The sequence below is a fragment of the Pseudonaja textilis genome, chromosome 11 (genome assembly GCF_049901715.1).
Source record: "Pseudonaja textilis isolate UNSWEBS1 chromosome 11, rPseTex1.2, whole genome shotgun sequence".
Taxonomy (NCBI): domain Eukaryota; kingdom Metazoa; phylum Chordata; class Lepidosauria; order Squamata; family Elapidae; genus Pseudonaja; species Pseudonaja textilis.
In genome coordinates, this window is record NC_142000.1 from 3983232 (window position 1) to 4005856 (window position 22625).

Genomic DNA, 22625 nt, shown 5'->3' on the forward strand with positions numbered 1-22625 from the left:
AAGAGAGAAGAGGAACCATTAAGCAAATAGAGGTTTGCATCCCTGCTGTTTCCCTGCCTCTCCCTGTGAGCCCTCGAGTTTGGTACTATAAAAAAGTTATTGTCTTCAGCCTTTATACAAACTGCAGTTGAAAGGGAACCACTGAGCAACGAAATTCTCTGTTGATAAGCGAGACAGTTGTTAAGTGAGTTTTGCCCCATTTTACAACCTTCAGAAGGTCACAAAAGGGGATCATGTGACCCCTTGGCAACCATCATAAGTACGAGTCAGTTGCCAAGCATCTGAATATTTGATTTTGCGACCATCAGGATGCAGCAACAGTTGTAAGTGTGAAAAACAGGCATCCCATTTTTTTCAGAGTTGTCGTAACTTTGAATGGTCATTAAATGAAATGTTCTAAGTCAGGGACTACCGACTTACTTATAGTAGTCCTTGACTGATGATCATTCACTTAGTGACTGTTCAGTGTTATGAGGGTGTTTAAAAAAATAGCTTACAACTGGTCTTTGTGCTTATAGCTATTCAGTTCTCTCATTTTTAGAGTCTCCAAATCTCTTTGTCGTTTCTAACTTGCATGGATGAAAGACAACATGCTGCCTGCGTTAAATCTGATTGCCTCTTTTATTATCTTCAAAGATCATCTAAAAAACTGGTTCTGGTTTATTTTATTAGTTTGGAAGAGAATGTAAAACAGCCCTGATTTATTTCATTGTTTTATTTATTTCATTGTTTGAAAAAGATAATATAAAACAAATCTGATTTATAGCAGATTTCCCAAACCCGCAGGGTTTAAAATATCAAAAGTGCATTTTGAGAAAAGTGAAATAGCTTTTTGTGTCACTCTTTTTTTTTTCCTAATGGCAATTTTGATGTAACAACTTTCACTTCCCTGACACGATCATTTCTAAGCAGAAGACGTCAGGGGTGCCTTTCTCCGAACACCCACAGGATTTACTATCAATTGATGTTTTCATGATCTGAAAGACTCTTGCTGGACAACTAAAGACCAACCCAAGACTCAGCACTTACCAAGAGGACTAAGAAAGACAGATGTTGGGGTCTGGGGCAGGGCTGGGATTCAATTTTTTTAACAACCGGTTCTGTGGGCGTGGCTAAATTGGTGGGTGTGGCTTGGTGGTCATGTGACTGGCTGGGCGTGGCCAACTCAATATCACTCACATCGAGGCATGCATCAGCTCACCTGGCCTCTCATGACTGTGGGGATGCTGCAATAGTTGTAAGCGTGAAAAACGGTCATAAGTTACTTTTTTCAGTGCCATTGTAACTTTGAATGGTCACTCCACACAAGCAAAGTACCAGCAAAGGAGGGGAAAAAAACTCCAGAGATGTTCCTGAGACAGGAAGTCTCGTCCTGCCAAGAATGGAATGAGGGTTAACGGAGAGGCAGTTTCTATAAGCAACACCAGAATGTTTCCTTCCTGCCTTCCTTACAGGATTAGGCCAGTAATTTCTTCTAACAACCGGTTCACTGAACTGCTTAGAATATTAACAACCGGTCCTAGCGAATAGGTGCGAACCTGTAGGATCCCACTCCTGGTCTGGGGGAATCCTGCAGGGCACAACCTCTGGATTTGTGCTTTTTTTTTCACCAGCAGTGGAAGAAAATGCAACCACCCGTTGGGTCAACCTCCATAGTAAACCTAGAAGAGTAGAGGAGGGTAATAGGCACCTCTTTCATCTCAAACAGGTAGATATTCTGGGCCAGCCCTGCTCATCCTTTATGGCTCAACTCAAGCATCAGTTACAATCAAACCGTACCGACAACCTATTGGGACCTAGCCAGATTCAGCCTAGGAAGGGATAGATAGTTCTCTTTTCTTCCAATGAATGTTCTTGCTTTGGTATATGGAGGCCTGCTTCCCACGTTGAAGACTCTGTCCTTGCTCCATAGCTAAAATATATCTCATAATGCTAAAACACCTCATAGGACCAATATGTTGTTATGCTTTAGTGCATCCTCTGACCAACAGCTGCAAACCATGTTGACTTTGGCAGAGAAGAAGAGGGAGAACGGACAGGACTCCCATCAGTTGTGCTACTAGCCCAGTCCATCCCTCTTGTACAATAAGATGGAAAAAGATGGAAAGGTCAAACCATTTCCAGGGGATAGGTCTCAGCCTGAGAGTCACAGGGGTAATACATCAGTCCTTGAACCTGCCTCTTAGATGACCGTTCGGTACATATGTTGCGCTTAAGGTAGACTAAGACACCAACTGCCAAGAAGACACAGAGGACACCCCCAATAGAAAGTACGGGGATGATGTAGTTTTGTACCATAGGTTGGGGATGGGGATAGAAATCTAAAGTTGTTGGTGAGGTGTTTGGGTTGGATATCGGAGCACTCCCATTAAACATTTCTTGGTGATAACCTGGAACTGGGAGAGTGAATGAAGGTTTGGAGGAAGTTCTACTTGAAGGACCAGTTCCAATAGATAGAGGTGTTTGCGTGGTGCCTCCTTCACCTTCTGCATCAATCACACCTTGAAACTGGACAGAATCGAGGCCGGTTCTATCAGAACCAAACTGTGTGCTTGAAGGGCGACTAGAGTTGATAGGAAGTTGAGTTGTGGCACCCTCAACGGACGGTGGTTTATGGTCTGTGTTGAAGCTGCTTAAAAATAGCTCGGGAGAGGTGGAGAGCTTGGTGGGTATCGTAATCAACGTCTTATCTTTTGTGACAAATTCCAGGAGAAGCTTGCTGGCAGAAGAGTTCATGGAAGGACGGGCTGAAGGACTCACAAGAGTTTCTGAAACAGACGTAGGACTCTGGGTCCTTGTTTGGTCAGTTCCTGGAAAAGGCGCAGGCGGGGACACCAACCGCTGGGTTGTTCTAGAGAAGTCCTCCAGGCCTTTCTTGGTTGGCGTGAAATGTTCCCCCAATCTTTTGTGCTCCTCAAAGTTTTCTGACCCTGCCTCGTGATGTGCAATCGGGTCAGGTGGAAGGGTGGATTTATCAGCAATGGTTTCTGGTTGAGGAGGAGTCAACGATGGAGAAGACGGGGTGGCCTCCAAGCCAGCCAGCCCTCTTTCCACAAAAGGTTGGGGATCTGCTGTGGTTCTCACAGGGGATGTTGCTGTCTTGTGGGCGGTTGTTGTGCTCACTTTGTTTGTGGGCTGAGCGTTGTCACCAACCTCCATTTCAGCTTCTCCTGAATGTCTGTTAACTGCAGGGAGGTTTTCCGTGGTGGCGTATATAGTCCTTGCATCTATGTCCTGCATAGCTTTCTTTACCCAGTCATGGTCTGGGTTGGCACAAAAAATTTTATTTTTCTTTGTTTCCAGTCTAGAGAAAGGAAGGGAGAAAAAAAAAAGACACCTAAGTAAAAATAGACAGAATCAATATTTTAGACATTCCAGGACATTTTAGCATTTTTAAATCCCACTTGAGTTTCAGTTAGAATGCCTTTAATTTTGAAGTATTGGGCAAAGATATTCCTATCACAATTGCCTGATTCAAGAATCATAAAATACAATTTCTGGATTCCAAAAGCATTAAATGCTCAAATAAAGCTCACAAATAGTAATTCTGTGACTAGGGGGAGGCTAGGATAATCGTAACAAATTTTAACAGATTAACAGAATTGGAAGGGACCTTGTAGGTCATCTAGTCCAACCCCCCCAGCCCTAGTAGGAGACCCTACACCAGTTCTGACAGATGGCAGTCCAGTCTCTTCTTGAAAGCCTCCAGTTATGAAGCTCCCACAACTTCCGAAGGCAACTTCTGTTCCATGGGTTGATTGTTCTCACTGTCAGAAAATTTCTCCTTATTTCCAGGTTGAATCTCTCCTTGTTCAGTTTCCATCCATTACTCCTTGTCTGGTTCTCAGGTGCCTTGAAAAATAGCTTGACCCCTTCTTCCTCTCTGGGGCAGCCCCTCAAATATTGGAAGACCGCTATCATGTCTCCCCTGGTCCCTAGACTAGCCAGGCCCAGTTCCTGCAACTGTTCATCCTATGTTTTAGCCTCCAGTTCCCTCATCATCCTGGTTGCTCTTCTCTGCACTCTTTCTAGAGTCTTAACATCTTTTTTATGGTGTGCTAACCAAAACTGGATGTGGTACTCTAGGTGTGGTCTTACTACGGCTTTATAGAGTGGTATTAGTACTTCACTTGATCTTGATTGTATCCCTCTTTTAATGCAGCTAAGGATTGTATTGGCTTTTTTGGCTGCCGCCACATACCATTGGCTCATGTTTAGCTGGTTGTCCACTAAGACTCCAAGCTCCCTCTCTCAGTGACTGCTATTAATTACTGCTAGTAATTGTGAGGATCAGGCACAAGTTACTTTTTCAGCCCTGTCACAACTTTGAATGGTTGTTAAATGAATGGACGTAAGTTTAGGACAACCTGTAAAATGACGTTTTCTGCTTTGGAGATTCTGTGGGACAAGATTCCAGGCAGAAAAGGGTGTTGACCTACACTGGCAATTCATCACTGAGCCTCGGTGGTCAGCAGGTCACCCAGGTGGGACCCAGAGAGGCTCTACTTGCAGGCAAGCACAGGAGATGGTCAAAGAGTCAAAACGGCCACCAAGCTCACATGCCTGTTTTCAAGTTTGCATTGCATGCACAGCACACACAAAAATGGGCAGGAATTCAATGGCATGAGCAGGGCTGCCATCTTGATTTTTTTTTTTACCCCTAGATATGTTTTAGCATCCCTGGGCCTTGATTCTTAGTTTGTCCAGGCAGCCTTGGAGTGGAGCTAAGTCCAGCTCTTGAGTAAACAAGAGCTGTGGTGGTGCAGTGGTTAGAATGCAGCATTGCAGGCTAATTTCAGCTCACTGCCAGGAGTTCGATCCTGACTGGCTCAAGGTTGACTCAGCCTTCCATCCTTCCGAGGTGAGAGAAATGAGGACCCAGATTGTTGGGGGCAAGAGGCTGACTCTGTAAATTGCTTAGAGAGGGCTGTTAAAACGTTGCAAAGCAGTATATAAGTCTAAGTGGTATAGCCCATCCATCCATCCATGATGCACGGTGGTTAAAATGCAGTTCGTTGTCAGCAGTTCGAATCTCACCAGGCTCAAGGTTGACTCAGCCTTCCATCCTTCTGAGGTGGGTAAAATGAGGACCCAGATTGTTGGGGGCAAGAGGCTGACTCTGTAAATCGCTTAGAGAGGACCATAAAGTATTAAGAAGTGACCATAAGTCTAAGTGGTATTACTATTGCCCTTCCTTCCTTCCTTCCTTCCTTCCTTCCTTCCTTCCTTCCTTCCTTCCTTCCTTCCTTCCTTCCTTCCTTCCTTCCTTTCATCCATCCATTAATGGTGCACAGTGGATAGAAAGCAGTATTGCAAACTGACTCTGCTGACTGCCAGCAGTTCGATCCTGAACAGCTGAAGGTTGACTCAGCCTTCCATCCTTCCGAGGTGGGTAAAATGAGGACCCAGATTGTTGGGGGCAAGAGGATGACTCTTTAAACCGCTTAGAGAGGGCTGTAAAAGCACTGTGAAGCGGTATATAAGTCTAAGTGCTATTGCTAAATATCCTTCTTGAGCTCTGTGCAAAGACTCTAAAAAATCAGCATAGAATTCATGTCTGAGTCTTTGAACTGGAAAGAGAAAAATATTGTGACAAAAAGGCACTTACATGATTGACGTCTTGGCTCTGCAGATGCTAATTGTGTAGCCCTCTAGTACACTCGAAGGAAGTTTGTTCTTTAAATAGTTGGGGCATTCCCTTTCACAGACTTTGGTGGTATCAGGTTCTCCTGGAGCAAGGAAACAATCCAAGAAGGAATTAAAATCACCACTGATTCCATTTTTGCAAGAATAAAATCTCACATTTGGTTAAGTTCATATAACACTACAAATCTTAAATCTGGATTAACACCAACAAACTTCACTGGTTACATGTGCTAGCCCAGTTTTTCTCAACCTTGGCAAATTTAAGTTGTTAGGGAATTCTGGGAGTTGAAGTCCATCCCCTTTTGAAGTTGCATTCTGGGAATTGAACACTGCCAATATTAGTGTTGCGTTCTGGGAGTTGAAGTCCGCCTGTCTTAAATTTGCCGAAGTTGACAAGCACTGCTCTAGGCAGAAATATAAACCAAATTGCTGTTCTGACCCAAACCTTGTTCCAAAGAAACAAAGAAGAAACAGAGGTAACAGCAAAACTTTTTAATAATTATTTGCAAATTCTGTTCCTTCCTGGTTAAAAGGCTGTTTCAAACTAATTGTCTCTGATAAGAACGAACCTTGCCAAGGTTGTGCAAGGCTGCCAAGAACACCAGATAAAGTTACTAAGAAATGTTTCAAACAGGAAGAGTCTCCAAACACCAACTCAGATACTCCAAACGTCCACAAGGCTTGAGTGCAAAAACTTCTTTGCTTCCTGCAAAGAACTCCAATTTCTCAGTTGGCTTTTCTGTCTTAAGGGAGGGGCCATTACCTTGCAGCCTTACTCCCGAGTCACCCATGCTGTTGTAGTTGCTCTTTTCTACGAGCAATCCTGTGCGCATGTGCACTTGGCACAGGCTCCTCGGGAACCTCCTCATCGCTGCTGCCAGTCTCCACACTCTCCGAAGGCAGCGCTCCACTCCCTGATGGTCCTGGCCCCATCCCTGCATCACACACAGGCCCCTCACCTGAGTCCTCACTCTCTGAGACCTCAGCCGTCCGCACCTGCTGCCGGCAAACCACAACAATTGCCTCTTAGTGTTTTAACTGCCGTTTCATCCAACAGAGTGAGAACTCTGGATTTCCCACAACCCCAAAACATCCCACTCAATCTGAGATGCCTCTGCAATTCACCGACAGCATCCACTGGACTCTGTCTCAGAAGCAGAGTTTTCTGCTTTCAGGGTTTCCGTTTGCTTGGGACACAAAACTCAAAAAAAATATTTTCCTGCAGCAGGGATGCAATCATTAGCTTTTAATCAGATGACAGCCCTGCAAAAAAGGCCACAGTTAAGTTGGCTGCAATAAAGTAAGAATCCCCGGGGGAGAAGAAACTGCCTCTCCTTCTGCTTCCATCTTTGTTAATTTTTAGCAAATTTATAAAACACTTTTAAAAATAAATTTACACACAGTACAACTTTATATAATTATGGAATCGTGCATGTGTGTGTGTGTGTGTGTGTGTGTGTAGAGAGAGAGGCAGAGACAGAGAGAGAAATGCAGAGATACAGAGACAGACAGAGACAGAGAGACATAGAGAGAGACACAGAGAAAGAGAGAGACAGAGAGAGAGAACACAGAGAGAGAGAGTCACAGAAAGACACAGACACACACACACACACACACACACACACAGACAGACAGACAGACAGAGACAGAGAGACAGAGAGATACAGAAAGCACACAGAGATACACACACACACAGAGAGAGAGATACAGAAAGACAGACACACACACACACACAGAGAGAGAGAGAGAGAGACAGAGAGAGACAGAGAGAGACAGAGTGATACAGAAAGACACAGAGAGAGACACACAGAGAGACAGAGACAGAGAGAGACAGAGATACAGAAAGACAGAGAGAGACACACTGAGAGAGACAGAGACAGAGACAGACAGAGATACAGAAAGACACAGAGAGAGACACACAGAGAGAGACAGAGAGAGAGAGACACACACACACAGAGAGACAGAGACAGAGAGAGACAGAGTGATACAGAAAGACACAGAGAGAGACACACAGAGAGAGACAGAGACAGAGACAGACAGAGATACAGAAAGACACAGAGAGAGACACACAGAGAGAGACAGAGACAGAGACAGACAGAGATACAGAAAGACACAGAGAGAGACACACAGAGAGAGACAGAGAGAGAGACACACACACACAGAGAGACAGAGACAGAGAGAGACAGAGGATACAGAAAGACACAGAGAGAGACACACAGAGAGAGACAGAGACAGAGACAGACAGAGATACAGAAAGACACAGAGAGAGACACACAGAGAGAGACAGAGACAGACAGAGATACAGAAAGACACAGAGAGAGACACACAGAGAGAGACAGAGAGAGAGAGACACACACACACAGAGAGACAGAGACAGAGAGAGACAGAGTGATACAGAAAGACACAGAGAGAGACACACAGAGAGAGACAGAGACAGAGACAGACAGAGATACAGAAAGACACAGAGAGAGACACACAGAGAGAGACAGAGAGAGAGAGACACACACACAGAGAGAGACAGAGACAGACAGAGATACAGAAAGACACAGAGAGAGACACACAGAGAGAGACAGAGACAGAGACAGACAGAGATACAGAAAGACACAGAGAGAGACAGAGAGAGAGAGAGACAGAGAGAGAAAGAGACAGAGACAGAGACAGAGAAGAGCATGTAAGTGTATGTGTATATATACACAGATATACACCCACATGCTCATGTACATAATATATATATACATACATATACACACATACATACAGTTTTTTATTCTCAATATATTTATAGATTAGTACTGTATACATATTTATGTTCTCCTATTGTAATATCTTTATAGATAATTTTTTATTATTTTTAAAATAATAAAATAACTGCTTACAGGCCATATGTTCTTTTCAATGTATTGATAGAACATTTTATTATCTTGAATATTTTTAGCGATTATCTTTATATACCATTTGTTATTTTATTTTTTTTAAACAAGTTTTATTGATTTTACAAACAAACAAACAAAACAAAACATCATTAAACATTAAAAACATAAAACCTCTTTCCATTGTAAATCTTTACAAGGCAGGTAACATATTGTTTTATATCACGTACTTATAATTTATCCATTTCCATATAAACACGTAAATTCCTTTACCAAATTCCACATTGTTTCTCTTTTAATCATTATTCAATCATTTCCTTTCTAATTTATCTGCTATTCAATCATCACATTTATATTTTCCTCTGGCTTGTTTATAATTATTCTCTTCTAGTCTTCCTCCGAGATTTTATTATTTAATTCTTAATTAAACACACACACATAAGACATAAACATAAAACATAAAACTTTCTTCTAGAAAGTAACTTGGCCCCAGATTACCTCTTTTTGTATGGACTTCAATTGAATTCATGCTCTTCTTATATACCATTACCTATCTTGTTTGCCATTCTATATCTATTATATAACTCCTCTCCACTTTTGCCTCATCTTAATTCTGTTTTATATATTTAACCTTGCTTTAAAGAAAAATATTTTTATATCTTTTGTCCATTTCTCCATTTACATCTGTCTCATTTCCAATTTAAAAGAATAGTTTCCCTGGAATCACTAATCGGAGTATGATGCCTTTCTATCATTCCCCTAAATTAAAATTTAAAATAACACCTAAATCCCAATCAGATTCTGCTTAGTACATTCTACTATTTCAGAAACCAATACTACAATAATAAATCCATAACAGTCAACACATTAATCCATTCAACTCTATATTTAAACTAATATTTTAAACATTCCCTTTAGTATTTTATTAAAACTTAATATAATTCATTATTAAACATTTTAAAGTTATACCTTAATATTTTAGTCTTTTATTAGATCTTAAAAAGTTCTGATTATCTACTTATAATTTTTTATTTTTAATGTACTAATGTACACCAATTAAAAAAAATAATATTTAACACCTCCAGAATCTTCTTAATGTATTTATACCCTGTTTGTTATTTTTAATGTATGAATAGATTATCTTTTTTTTAAAGAAATAACTTTAGTAGACAGTTGCATGAAAGAGCCTCTGATGTTACTATCTCCCTTTTCTAATCTGTCACAAGAACTCATAAAACTCAACAACACTTGCCAGCCCTTCGTTCTTTGATCAAAGAAAGTTGATGACCTCTTGAGCCAATGAAATAACTCCTTTATCTCTCTGATACACCTTTCATCAGCGCTGATTGTTTCAGTCTGCCAGACATACAATATCTTTATTCAATTTCAAAAACACAATAAAATACGAGTTAAAAAATGACCCTGGAAAACCAAAAAAGCAAATATATTCAAAAGTGACCTCTGACTTTTTCCAGTACAGAGACAATAATAAAATGCAACTTTTTTCTAAATGAAATAGTACTTAAAAACCTTTACAATGCTAATAATAAGCGATATTAAAAATAAATGATATTCTTTATGTTTTTAAATTTCATCTACCATATATTAACCTATATGTACATACATCACAACCATCTATTTAACACTGTACAATATTACTCGAATCAAATCAGATCTCACCCTCAAATTCCAAAGATAATTATTCTCCTTTTTTTTTTTTTTGCAGGAAATCTAAACCTGGTCTCCAATCCAAGCAAGGCCTTTTATACATAAGAACAATAGAGATATTTGCTCCAAGACCAACACAGTGGGCTTGAACCCACCCTCAGAGTTCCAAGTAATACACCCATAGCAAACAGAACTCCATGGCAAGCAGGTTCCTCAAAGAACAGGTTGATTGGATATATCATATTGGCACAGACTGGTGAAAACCGACTCTAAAGATTCCCACGCTTTTCACCTAATTAAAAGTAAACGTTTTTTCCCCCCTTTCCCAAATAGTCACATAGTCCAATCAAAGTGCCGTCCAGTTGCTTGGCAACTTCACTCCTCCTCTCTTCAGCCACCTGTAGAAATGACCTTGGTTCTCAGGGGAAACTATTCTGTTTTGGCTACAAAGCCTCAGCTATCTCTATTCTCCCCCCTCCCTAAATGTCAGCACCACTGTGGCCACACTGAAACCTCCAAGATGGCCTCAGTCAGGCCAGCTTCAGAGTGGACACCCACAACACATTTATCCCAGTCAGTTGCTGAACCAGTCAGTGCTTCTTACATTCACATCAGGGGTCCCCCGGGGTGGGCTGCTACAGGTTTGCCCGGGTTCGGGAAAACCCATAGCTAATATTATGGCCAGCGAACCGCCAAATCCCAACTCTGGCTGCTCCTGCCCATCCCGCCCCACCGTCCCCTCCCAGGAGTCCCCACACAGCCCATTTCCCCCCTCCCCCCAGGTGTGTCATAAATCACATTCTCCAACCAGAGCATTTTCATTGTCAGCTTTGAAATTCAGCTGCCACATAATGAAAGGGGGGTGGAGGAGTTGAAAAGTTCAAGGTTATTCTGTAAGTCGTACTAAGAAATTCCAGTTGCAGTTAACTGGTTCTCGTGATTTATGAAGTGTAGAAGTGGGAGGAGAGAAGGGAGGAGAGAAGGTGGATTCTGTGTAACGCAAGAAAATACTTTCACTTTGGGAAATTGCCTTAGACGTACCAGATCTGTTCCTAAATAAATCAATTGGAGAGAATATGTCTCGGAATGATTGATATCATGGATACTTTCTGGATGCTTTACATTCATGGCTGGTGTGTCATAAATCACATTCTCCAACCGAGGACTTTCGTGGGCTCTAGAGACCACACCCCTCCAACCGGATCAGTAACCTGGGGGATGCCTTGGTGAGGTATGTGTGGAATGTACTTCTGGTTGTTGTTGTTTTATTGTCTTGCTGCTCCTTCAGGGTTTTCCCGCACCTCCCTATGGCAACTCGAAAGGAAGCCAGGAATGCTTTATGAGTTGACATCAACATTTTGGGGACACAGGCTCTCCCCCGCCTCCCTTAATATCTGCTGAAGCCTCCATCTCAAAGAAGACTTTATGGTAACTGAGTTGAGTTTATTGGTCTAACCAGAGGCTGTAATAAAAATAAACTATTAAGATTCTAAAAGAAAGTCATGAAAAGAGAACGGTATTAGAAGAAAAAAGGTTACAGCAAGGTGAAGTCAAAGCTGCAACTAAGAACATACGTTTTTCTTTCTATGTTTAAATGACAACAGAGTAAATGTAGCGGGTTGGTTCTGATAGTTGGATACCTGCCTGCAAGAAAACAGGTCAATATTTCAAGAACTCTTTGAGTTTACTCGCCATCAAAAGTTGGGCGCTGATCTCATTGTAAATGGGGCAGTGGAGATGAAATCCATAAACTGTAAAGGTGGAGAAACATTCACCCCAAATTCAGTGGTGGGATTCAAATTTTTTTACTGCCAGTTCTGTGGGAGTGGCTTGGTGGGCGTGGCAGGGGAAGGTTACTGCAAAATCCCCCTTCCCTCCCCACCCTGCTAACCCCGCTAACCTCCTGTGCAGGGCAACCAAAGGAGACCCAGCCGATCAGCTGGGACTCAATGGGAGGCAGAGAAGAGATGGGATTGGCGGGGCCAGTCAGGGGTGGGATTGGCCGGTTCTTTCAATCTCAAAATTTCCGCTACCGGTTCTCCAGAACTGCTCAGAACCGGCTGAATACCCATCTCTGCCCAAATTCTTCAACACTCTGAAACAAAAGTCTTCTAAAAAACCTCCCAGCCAACAGCCCCACCCCTTCAATGATGTATGGGGAGTCCTCAACTTATGACCAAAATCGAGCCCCAAATTTATGACATTTGTTAAGTGAGTTTTGCCCCATTTTATGACTTGGCCTGACCCAGCTATTAAGTGAATCATTGCCATTGTTATCCCGATTGTTAAGCGAATCTGGTTTCCCCAAGGACTTTCTTGGAAGGTCACAAAAGTTGATGACGGGACCCCCTGGGACACTGCAGCCATCATAAATGTGAAACCAGTTGCCAAGCATCTGAAGTTTGATCACATGGCCAGAGGAATGTGTGAAAAATATGAAAAGTGGTCCTCCTAAGTCACTTTTTTCAGTGCCACTGTGACTTTGAGCCAGAGGTGGGTATTCAGCAGGCTCTGACCAGTTCTGGAGAACCGGTAGCGGAAATTTTGAGTAGTTGAGAGAACCAGCCAATCCCACCTCTGACTGGCCCGCCAACCCCATCTATTCTCTTCCTCCCATCGAGTCCCAGCTGATCGGCTGGGTCTCCTTTGGTTGCCCTCCACAGGAGAAAGGAGCTGGAAAGCAGGTTGGTGGGATGGGGAAGGAAGGGGGATTTTTCAGTAACCTACCCCTGCCACGCCCACCAAGCCACACCTACAGAACCAGTAGTAAACAAAAAAACCCTGAATCCCACCACTGCATTGAACGGTCGCTAAACCAATTGTAAGCAAGGGACTACCATTAAGTATTTCATTCTGGACAGCTGTCAATCCCCAACATCTGGATCTGATCAGCTGAGTAGCAAGGAGAGGTTTCCCTTGCTGCAGGAGGCCTTCCCCAAATCTCTAAAATTGCAAACATTCCAAGAGCGCCTCCATCTTATCTACATCTGGTTTCCCCTCCACAGGAGTCGCCAGAAGCTTATCGCCTCTTTTGTAACAGCTGGGTTTTTTTTACAACTCTACAGCTTCAGCATTCCAACAGGTGAAGTCCAGGGTCACGTGGCAGAGAACCAAGGAAGGCGAACACCTTTGCAGCTTTTAAAGGAATCCCAACGTTCACTTCATTCTGGTTGTTCTTTTGCATCGGTGCAAGATCCGTTCCATTCGGCGAGCAGAAGGATAACCAGGTTTGTTTTTTTCCAGGAACCTTGTGACGTCCATATTAAACTCCAGAGTAATGTTTCTCAACGGTCACTTGAGGATGTGTGGATTTCAACTCCCAGAATTCCCTAGCTTAGCAGGCTGGCTGGGGAATTCTGGGAGTTGATGTTCTTGTGTGACTAATTTAGGATCAAGTTCGTTTCCCAGAATTTTTCTTCAGGTCTCTAATGTTTCAAAGACAACTTCAGATGTGTCATTTCTGGATCTAAAGTTTGATTCAAAAATCAGTGGAGTTTTGCCAGCTGGGGGATTCTGGGAGTTGAAGTCCTCATGTCTTAAAGTTGCTGAGGATGAAAATCACTGATTGAGGATCGAATTCATTTCCCGTAATTTTTTCCTGTATCTCTAATATTTCCAAGATATGTGTGAACTGTAGGTCTAAAGTACAACCTAAATACCTGTGAAATGTTTCCCTGTTGGGGAATTCTGGGAGTAGAAAATTCACGCTTCTTCGTGTCGCCAAGATTGAGAAATACTGATAAATGGTGTCTTTTGGAAAATCTGGTAAAATCTGGTGCTTTTATGGGAACTTGGGGGGTGGCGGGAGAGTAGGCAACCAGAAACAGCTGAGGAAGGGGCTTCAACCACACGGAGCCACCTCCGTAACCATTTTTGACACTGCCTCCCTTCTGGATGCTACTTACATAAACAGAGAGAAATGAGCAATGAGACTTTCATTTAGAAATTTGGAAACAGCTCCAAGAAATTAGGAGATCAAATTCTCTGATAAAAATCAGATGGTGCAATTGATTTCCTAAATGACTCCCAAGAACAGAATGGGCCTGAGAGAAAGTGCGCTCTCTCCCCCACCTCTCTCTTTCTCTCTCTCTTTCCTGCTCTCTTTCTCACTCTCTTTCTCCCTCTCCCTCTCTTTCTCTCCCTCTTTCCTGCTCTCTTTCTCACTCTCTTTCTCCCTCTCCCTCTCTTTCTCTCTCCCCACTCTCTCTTTCTCTGTCTCTCTCTCTTTCCCGCTCTCTTTCTCACTCTCTTTCTCCCTCTCCCTCTCTTTCTCTCTCCCCACTCTCTCTTTCTCTGTCTCTCTCTCTTTCCCGCTCTCTTTCTCACTCTTTCTCCCTCTCACTCTCTTTCTCTCTCTTTCTCTTTGTCTCTTTCTCTCTCTCTTCCTCTCTCTTTCTCTTTTTCTCTCTCTCTTTCTCTGTCTCTCTTCCCCACTCTTCCTCTCTCTTTTTTTTCTCTCTCCTCTCTCTTTCTCTCTCCCTCCCTCCCTCTCTTCCTCTCTCTCTCTCTTCCACTCTCCCTTTCTTCCTCTCTTTCTCTCTGTCTCTTTTTCTCTTCCTCTCTTTCTTCCTCTTTTTCTCTCTCCTCTCTTTCTCTCTCCCTCCCTCTCTCTCTCTTCGTCTCTCTCTGTTCCACACTCTCTCCTCTTTCTCTTTCTCTCTTTCTCTCTCTCTCTCTCTTTCTCTCCCCCCACAGCGCTCTCTCTCTCTCTCACACACACACACAGACACACAATGTTTTCCTCAAGAGACTGGCAATACTGCATCTTTAAAAGGGGGACTTTGCCTTATTCGCCTGAGGAATAAATAATGGACAATCCAAAGTAAGGAATTTCAGTTCAATTCAGGAGAAAGATATTGGCTGAGCTATAAAGTGCCAGATGCAAATTGCCTGTTGCATTTCCCCCCATCTAAACCCAGAAGGAACCTTGGGATTGATCGTGTGTGTGGACAAATTCTTGAATTCTTTTCTTTCAAATTGTCCCTGGGGGGCAAATACCCCCCACGCTGCTAAATGCCCCTCCAGACAAACAGCCCTGAAAGGGTTTCCCATCTAGAGGCAAACGGAGTGACAAATGTATCCAGCTCTGCCAGGATAGGCCGCACAATTGCACAATCCTGCCTTTATTTTAATGCTCTGAATGCCTTTGTGAAGGGCTGGTGTATCTTGGAGGAGCAGCCGTGTGACGGATGAAGCAAGAGGCTGTTTGTCTAAACACATCCACATAATTAGGGCAGTGACTCCTGAGCTCTCCACACCAGCTACTCCGTGATCTCGCCTGCTTAAACTATAATAAACAGCATTATTGAAAGGCACATGCCTGGGGCTGTCAGGATTACAGCCATCTATAGGTAAAAATCATGTCATGTTTTCATTCCTATGCAGGCAATTCTAGCAGACTTTGGCAATCTTCAGATGAAAGATACTCTATTTCAGGACAAACTGGAAAAACTCCCACTTTTTGTGTGTCTCCAGGAGTGAATCACACCTTTTCCTTTTTCCGTCTTGCACACATATGCCTAGGGGTTGTCACCCACACAATCCCTGTTTCAGAGTCTTTAAAATCAGTGTGACTTGCAGATTTGCTCAAGATCCAGATGGATCTTCTTGACAGACCTGAACCCTATCTAACAAAATGAAATTCAAGGTAGAGGAAAGTGAAGTCTTACACTCAGGCAAGAAAAACCCAAAGGACACATATAGACTGGGTGAAACCAGGCTTAACAGCAGTAACTGTGAGAGGGATCTTGGTGTCTTAGTGGACAACCAGTTAAATAGGAGCCAGCAGTGTGCAGCAGCAGCCACAAAAGCCAATGCAATCTTAAATTGCATTAACAGAGGGATACAATCGAGATCAACGGAGGTGCTAATACCACTCTATAAAGCCTTAGTAAGGCCACACCTAGAGTACTGCATCCAATTTTGGTTACCACACTATAAAAAAGATGTTGAGACTCTAGAAAAAGTACAGAGAAGAGCAACCAAGACAATTAGGGGACTGGAGCCTAAAACATATGAAGAACGGTTGCAGGAACTGGGCATGGCTGGTCTTGTGAAGAGAAGGACCAGGGGAGACAGGAGAGCAGTCTTCCAGTATTTGAGAGGCTGCCCCAGAGAGGAAGAAGAGGCCAAGCTATTTTCCAAGGCGCCTGAATGCCAGACAAGGAATAATGGATGGAGACTGAACAAGGAGAAATTCAACCTTGAAATAAGGAGGAATTTTCTGATAGGGAGAACAGTCCACCCATGGAACAGAAGTTGTGGGAGCTTCATCCCTGGAGGCTTTCAAGAAGAGACTGGACTGCCATCTGTCAGAAATGGTGTAGGGTCTCCTGCTTGGGCGGGGGTTGGACTAGATGTCCTACAAGGTCCCTTCCAACTGTTACTCTGTTTAATTTATCCCTGTGTAAGGCAAAACTGCCGAAGTGGTCTGGCATCAGGCCAATCCTCTATCATATAGTGTAAAAGACTGGATTCAAGAAACTCTATCAATGGATTATCTAGAAATATGATTTTAGAGAAGGAAAAAGTGGAAGGAAGGAAGGGCGGCAATCTACAAAGTAAATGCTCCCTGCCTCTAGTCCTATATGGGCTCAACACATACAGGCTGTTCTTAACTAACAAGAAACAGTTCATTTAGTGACCATTTCAAAGCTAATAACAGCACTGAAAAAAGTGACTAATGGCCGTTTTTCACACTTATGACACCTATGATTTGCAGCCTCCCCAAATGGTCACGTGCTCAAACTTCTCCCACTTGGCAACCGGTTCATATTTACAATGGTTGCAGTGTCCCCTGGGGTCATGTTATCCCCTTTTGCAACCTTCTGGCAAGCAAAGTCGATAGGGAAGCCAGATTCACTTAACAACCACGTTACAAACGTGTCAATTACAGGGGTTCATTTAACGACAGTGGCAAGAAAAGTCGTAAAATGGGACAAAACTTAACAATTGTCTCACTTAGCAACATAAATTTTGGGCTCCATTGTGATCATAAGTTGAGAACTACCTGTATTAACTATGCAGTTATGGGTGTTTCACCACTTGAAAAATTATCTGGATTTTTTTATATTTATTTTTTTACTGCTAAAACTTTTTTTTATTCCTGAAATTTTGGAGAAGTTTCTGCTGTTGTCTTCTGGAATTGGTACAAACGAAAGAGGAAACCATTCAAATATTGCTGCCTTGATCTAGGGAGGCCAAGGTTTGTGGTAACCAACATGCCAACATCCACTATGTTGGCTTACTTCACCTTAGCATCAAGGTCTGTGCAAATGGGCAACACAAGAATTAGCTAGATTTCAGTAACCGTACCAGTGTCTTTCTTCTAGAAACATGGGTAAATACAGAATCTAAACATAAATTTTAATGTAAAAGATATTTTTCCCAAATAAATAAATAAATTATTGGGTTCATTTAGGTCAATGGTTTTTTTTTTTTAAAAAAAAACTTGGTGACTTTAAGATGGGTGGACTTCAACTCCCAGAATTCCCCAGCCACCTGAATGGGGAATTCTGGGAGTTGAAGTCCACCCATCTTAAAGTCACCAAGCTAAAAAACACACACACTGATTTCAATTGTCTTTACTATGTTGAACTGAAGTAAAATCTTTTCATCTTTTTCTTACCCCACCTTATGCTAAAACTTGGAGAGGAATTCAGACTACCGAGAACAGAGCAGGGGTCCACTACAGAAGTAACAAACAAATAGAGATAATTACAACCTGACCACAGGAAAAAATGCTACGGGGGCAGTAGAGAAAAATCCATTTTACAGCCTTTTAATCAGGGAAGGTGCCAAGAATCAAAGGATTTAGCTGTTAATCAGTAGAAGCAATATCATTTTAATCGTTCAAAGCCCAGAATGCAATAAGATCAGACAGAATAGATTTTTTAACACCAGTCTTTTCAAAGAACAGAATAGTACACCGATAAATCAAATTACAGCCTTTTACTAAGATAAAGTGGCCAAGGATCAAAAGAAGTTAATCGGTAAAACTGATATCATTTTAGTATCTCAAAGCTCAGAGTGTGATACTAGCTCAGACAGAATTGATTATTGTCAGTCTTTTCAAAGCACAGAGTAATATAAATAAAGAGGTAGAAGAATTTAATCCCTTTGTTTGGGAACGATCACTTTATATTGAGAGAAAGCCATTTTCTAAGCTATTTGGCCTCGTATCTGGAACCTTATCAAGATAGTGTTGGAAGTTAAAACCCATCCCTCTCCTAGAAAAATGAAATATCCTAGGAAATAATAAAAAGGCAAAATATTTCCCCTAAAAAGAGAAGTAGAAACTCACCTCAGAAGCAGAAGCTCAACCCCACCTTTGTTAATGGTTGGGACATTAAGGCCTGGGACAGAATATTTTACATAACAAAGATCTACTCCAGCTAGAGCTATAATGGGAATTGCCCAAAGCCCTTTCATTACATCATCATCCAGCAAGGCTCAACCAAGCCTGGGACTCAGGACAGCCTACAAGGTTGCCCCTGCATGGCCCCATGGGAGTCTGACAACCAATCAGAATACAAGCTCCAATTCAAATCCCAACAGAGGGTATAAAACCAGGCACTTTTAACCCTCCTCTTTCTTCTTAACCTCTTCCTTCACCTTGAAGCATGTGATCATCCTTCCTTCTTTGGAGCTCCAAGCCATGTGGTCTTGTCCACCATTAAACCATCTTTCCAAACAGCCTCCATGTCTTTTTCCCCACTTGGAACTGAACCCAGAAGGATAATTCTTCCAACAATAGCAATACCTGAAATTTTTTTTCAGGCATTGGAGAATGAGCAGAACAATCCTTACCCAACTCTGGAATTGCAGAGTTAGACTTGCTTTGCAGTCATGCAATGCAACATTTCTGTTTTTGCATGCCACTGAGTGCTGTTAGCTTCCTAGTGGTTGCATATAACTTGGGGGAAAGAATTGAAAAAGTCAAAATGTTGCCATGACCACATGATCAAAGATTCGCTCTGTTTTTATCATGGATCAAACAGGTGTTGATATAAAAGAAGGTAGAAAGAGCCTAATATCTTGAACTTTTCTTATTACCCGCCTTCCAAAGCCACATCTTAGTATGCACAAATGTACGTCTTTTGGACATAAAGAATAGAATTCTTCACTGGCCAAGTGTGATTGGACACACAAGGAATTTGTCTTTGGTGCATATGATCTCAGTGTACATAAAGGGAAAAAAATACATTCATCAAGAATCAATATCATCTTGATATTATCTTTATAAAACATTATCAAGATAGATTTGGTATGATCTTATGATTTATTGCAAAATAAACTAAGTAAACTATAGTTATCTCGTTAAAATATGAATCAACAAAATTATAGATAAATGATTTTTTTTTAGTGATGATATTAGGTTATACAATTATTGATTGATAATATGAGCTATTATGTAATATAATTATATTAGTGACTAGGAAATGGATGCACAAAAAAAGTGGTAAACCAATCGATGCACTGTATGTAAATTCATGAAGAAGGAGGATATTTTTATGTTTTTTGTGGTATGTTTATGTTGTCTTGTTGTTAAAATAAAAAAATAATAATCATAAGATACAACATTTAGTGATAGTCATAGGATAAATAAATAAGCAATCAAATCATACTAGGGAACAAAACATAAACTGTAAAGATATAAGCAACACCGTTATAGTCATAAGTGGGAAGAGATGGGCACTAGGAAGTGTTTATAATCTGGTAGTAGAGGAATAATAGTAATACAGTCTTAGTAAATAAGTTGAAGTTGAAACAGTTTATGTCCGGGATGTGAGGGGTCTGTAAATATTTTCATAGCCCTCCTGTAGTATACAGGTCCTCAATGGAAGGCAGGTTGGTAGTAACTGTTTATTCTGCAGTCCTAACTACTCTCTGAAGTCTGTATCTGTCCTGTTGGGTTGTAGAACCAAACCAGTCAGTTATAGAGGTGCAGATGATAGACTCCATCATTCCTCTGTAGAATTGTCAACATTTGTCATCAGCCTGCATTAAAATTGTTCCTTTTTTTTTTTTCAAAGAAGCAAGGGAAGGTATCTTACAAGATGCTATTCACCTTTTTGGAACTGTTTTGCCTGTGACTTAATTTTGAAGCTGCTACCACTACAACTATTACTACAATCACTTTACCTTCTTCCCCTTTTTGACTTTAAATACAAAGAATAACAAAGTTGGAAGGGACCTTGGAGATCTTCTAGTCCAACCCCCTGCTTAAGCAGGAAACCCTATAGCATTCCAGGCAAGTGGCTGTCCAGCATCTTCTTAAAAGCCTCCAGTGATGATGGAGCACCCACAACTTCTGATGGTGAGTTAATTGCTCTCACCGTTAGGAAATTCCTCCTTAGTTCCACGTTGCTTCTCTCCTTGGTTAGTTTCCATCCGTTGCTTCTTGTCCTGCGTTCAGCTGCTTTGGAGAATAGCTTGACCCACCGTCTTCTTTTGGTAGCCCCTCAATATGACTTTGTTAATACAATGACATATACTTTTAGAAAACTAAAGCTATTACATATCTATACATCACTAAAACTCTTCTTTTTGTCTGTTTGTAGCCTTCAATTAGCCCAAACAGTGCATCAGAGCACAAAATATTTTGAATTGAGATACCTCGGATTCACTAACTTAAAAATGCATACCAAACCAGGGCCTCGTTATTCCCGTCAAATTCCAATTTGCCTTCACATCAGTTATATTCACAGAGTTGCAGCCACTGCAACATCACGTTGGCCAGTTCTGGGCCGCTTAATCGTGGTTTTCAATGCTCCCTGCCAGTTTCCCACAAATGAAATCAATGGGGAAGCCAGCAAGAATTCAAAAGTCACTCCCTCTCCCGCTGTTCTTTCGCAAGAACCTGTATACTGCAGGAGTCAAAAAGAGGGCTGTGAAAATATCTACAGACCCCTCACATCCCGGACATAAACTGTTTCAACTCCTTCCCTCAAAACGATGCTACAGAGCCCTGCACACCAGAACAACTAGACACAAGGGGAGTTGTTCTCCCGAATGCCATCACTCTGCTAAACAAAGAATTCCCTCAACACTGTTCAACTCTTTACAAAGTCTGCACTACTATTACTATTAATCTTCTCATCACTCCTTATCCCCCATCCCCTCCCACTTGTGACTGTATGACTGTAACTTTGTCACTTGTATCCTTACGATTTATATTGACTGTGTCCTAGTATGATTTGATTGCTTATTGTACCCTATGACTATCATTAAGTGTTGAACCTTATAATTCCTGACTCTTGATGAATGTATCTTTTCTTTTATGTATAATGAGAGCATTTGCACCAAGACAAATTCCTTGTGTGTCCAATCACACTTGGCCAATAAAAGATTCCTATTCTATGCTATGCTATGCTATGCTATGCTATGCTATGCTATGCTGTTCTTCATTCCATTATTCTATTCTATTCTATTCTATTCTATTCTATTCTATTCTATTCTAATTTTCTGTTCACATAAGGAAATTTCTCAGTAGTCATGGGTTGTCATATCTATGTATCTATATTTAAATCTATATCTGCAGTACATCTACATATCTATCCATATGTATATATAAATATGTAAAATATATATATATGTAATATATATATGTAAAAAAATTTGTTCCCCAAAGTATAACAGTCTTCATTCTCTTCAATGTACCAGTCTAACAATGCCAGTTGTTGATAATCTAAATATATATATACGTGTAGAGGGGAAAAGAACATATGTTTGGTTTCTTCGCTGTTTGATTTGCCCATATTTTTTAATGATGGGTGGATTGCGGTAAACTCTTACAGATTCTCAAGGACAATTACAAAATCCAAGCGGCAGGCAGTCAAAGAGTTCAGTCACAAAACAACTCTACATCCTAGGTTTTTGACTGCTGTTTTTGGCCATTACAGGGAGAAACAAACGTAAGAATCCAGAAGAACAGCCATCCCTGCAAAAGGTTAGATACCTTGAATAGATCCAGCAGAACTGTAGATGCAGCAGAACCTGTTGGATCTGGTCAGGTGTTCTCAAGAAGCAAATGGAGACACCTCTCTCTCTCTCCCACCATTGTTCCTCTGGAAGGAGGATTTTGGAGACATGCTGCCCCCATCTCAGAGATAACATTCAGTTTTCCAGACTGATAGCCCTTCAAGGATCTGTCCTTCACGATCAATGGACCCAATCCTCTTTGAAAGTTATCAAAGCTAGCGGCTGCTATCACCAAGTCCTCTGATAATGGAATCCCACAGTGTTTGTGCTATGTTGTGTTGTGTTGTGCTATGTGGTTGTGTTAGCCCATATTTGCACTATGTGTCTGTTATATTTTGATAATTACCCTACAACAACATCTCAAGTAAGAAAGAAGAACCGTCAAAACACGTGTAGCGTAAATACTTTATGATAGCCCTTAAAATAGGGAAGACAATCTTTTGGAAATGTTTATACATC

At 41.5% G+C, this 22625-nt stretch overlaps 1 protein-coding gene across 1 annotated transcript in view; it reads right to left on the reverse strand.

Annotated features, from left to right (window-relative positions):
• Nucleotides 1-700: 700 nt before the first annotated feature.
• Nucleotides 701-22625, reverse strand: part of CX3CL1 (C-X3-C motif chemokine ligand 1) — a 28628-nt gene continuing 6703 nt past the window's right edge. The window contains exons 2-3 of the mRNA XM_026714428.2: nt 5609-5729; nt 701-3304 (exon numbers count right to left, since the gene is read on the reverse strand). Coding sequence (XP_026570213.2) covers nt 2110-3304; nt 5609-5729 — 1316 coding nt within the window. The 3' untranslated portion in view covers nt 701-2109. The remainder of the gene's footprint in view (nt 3305-5608; nt 5730-22625) is intronic.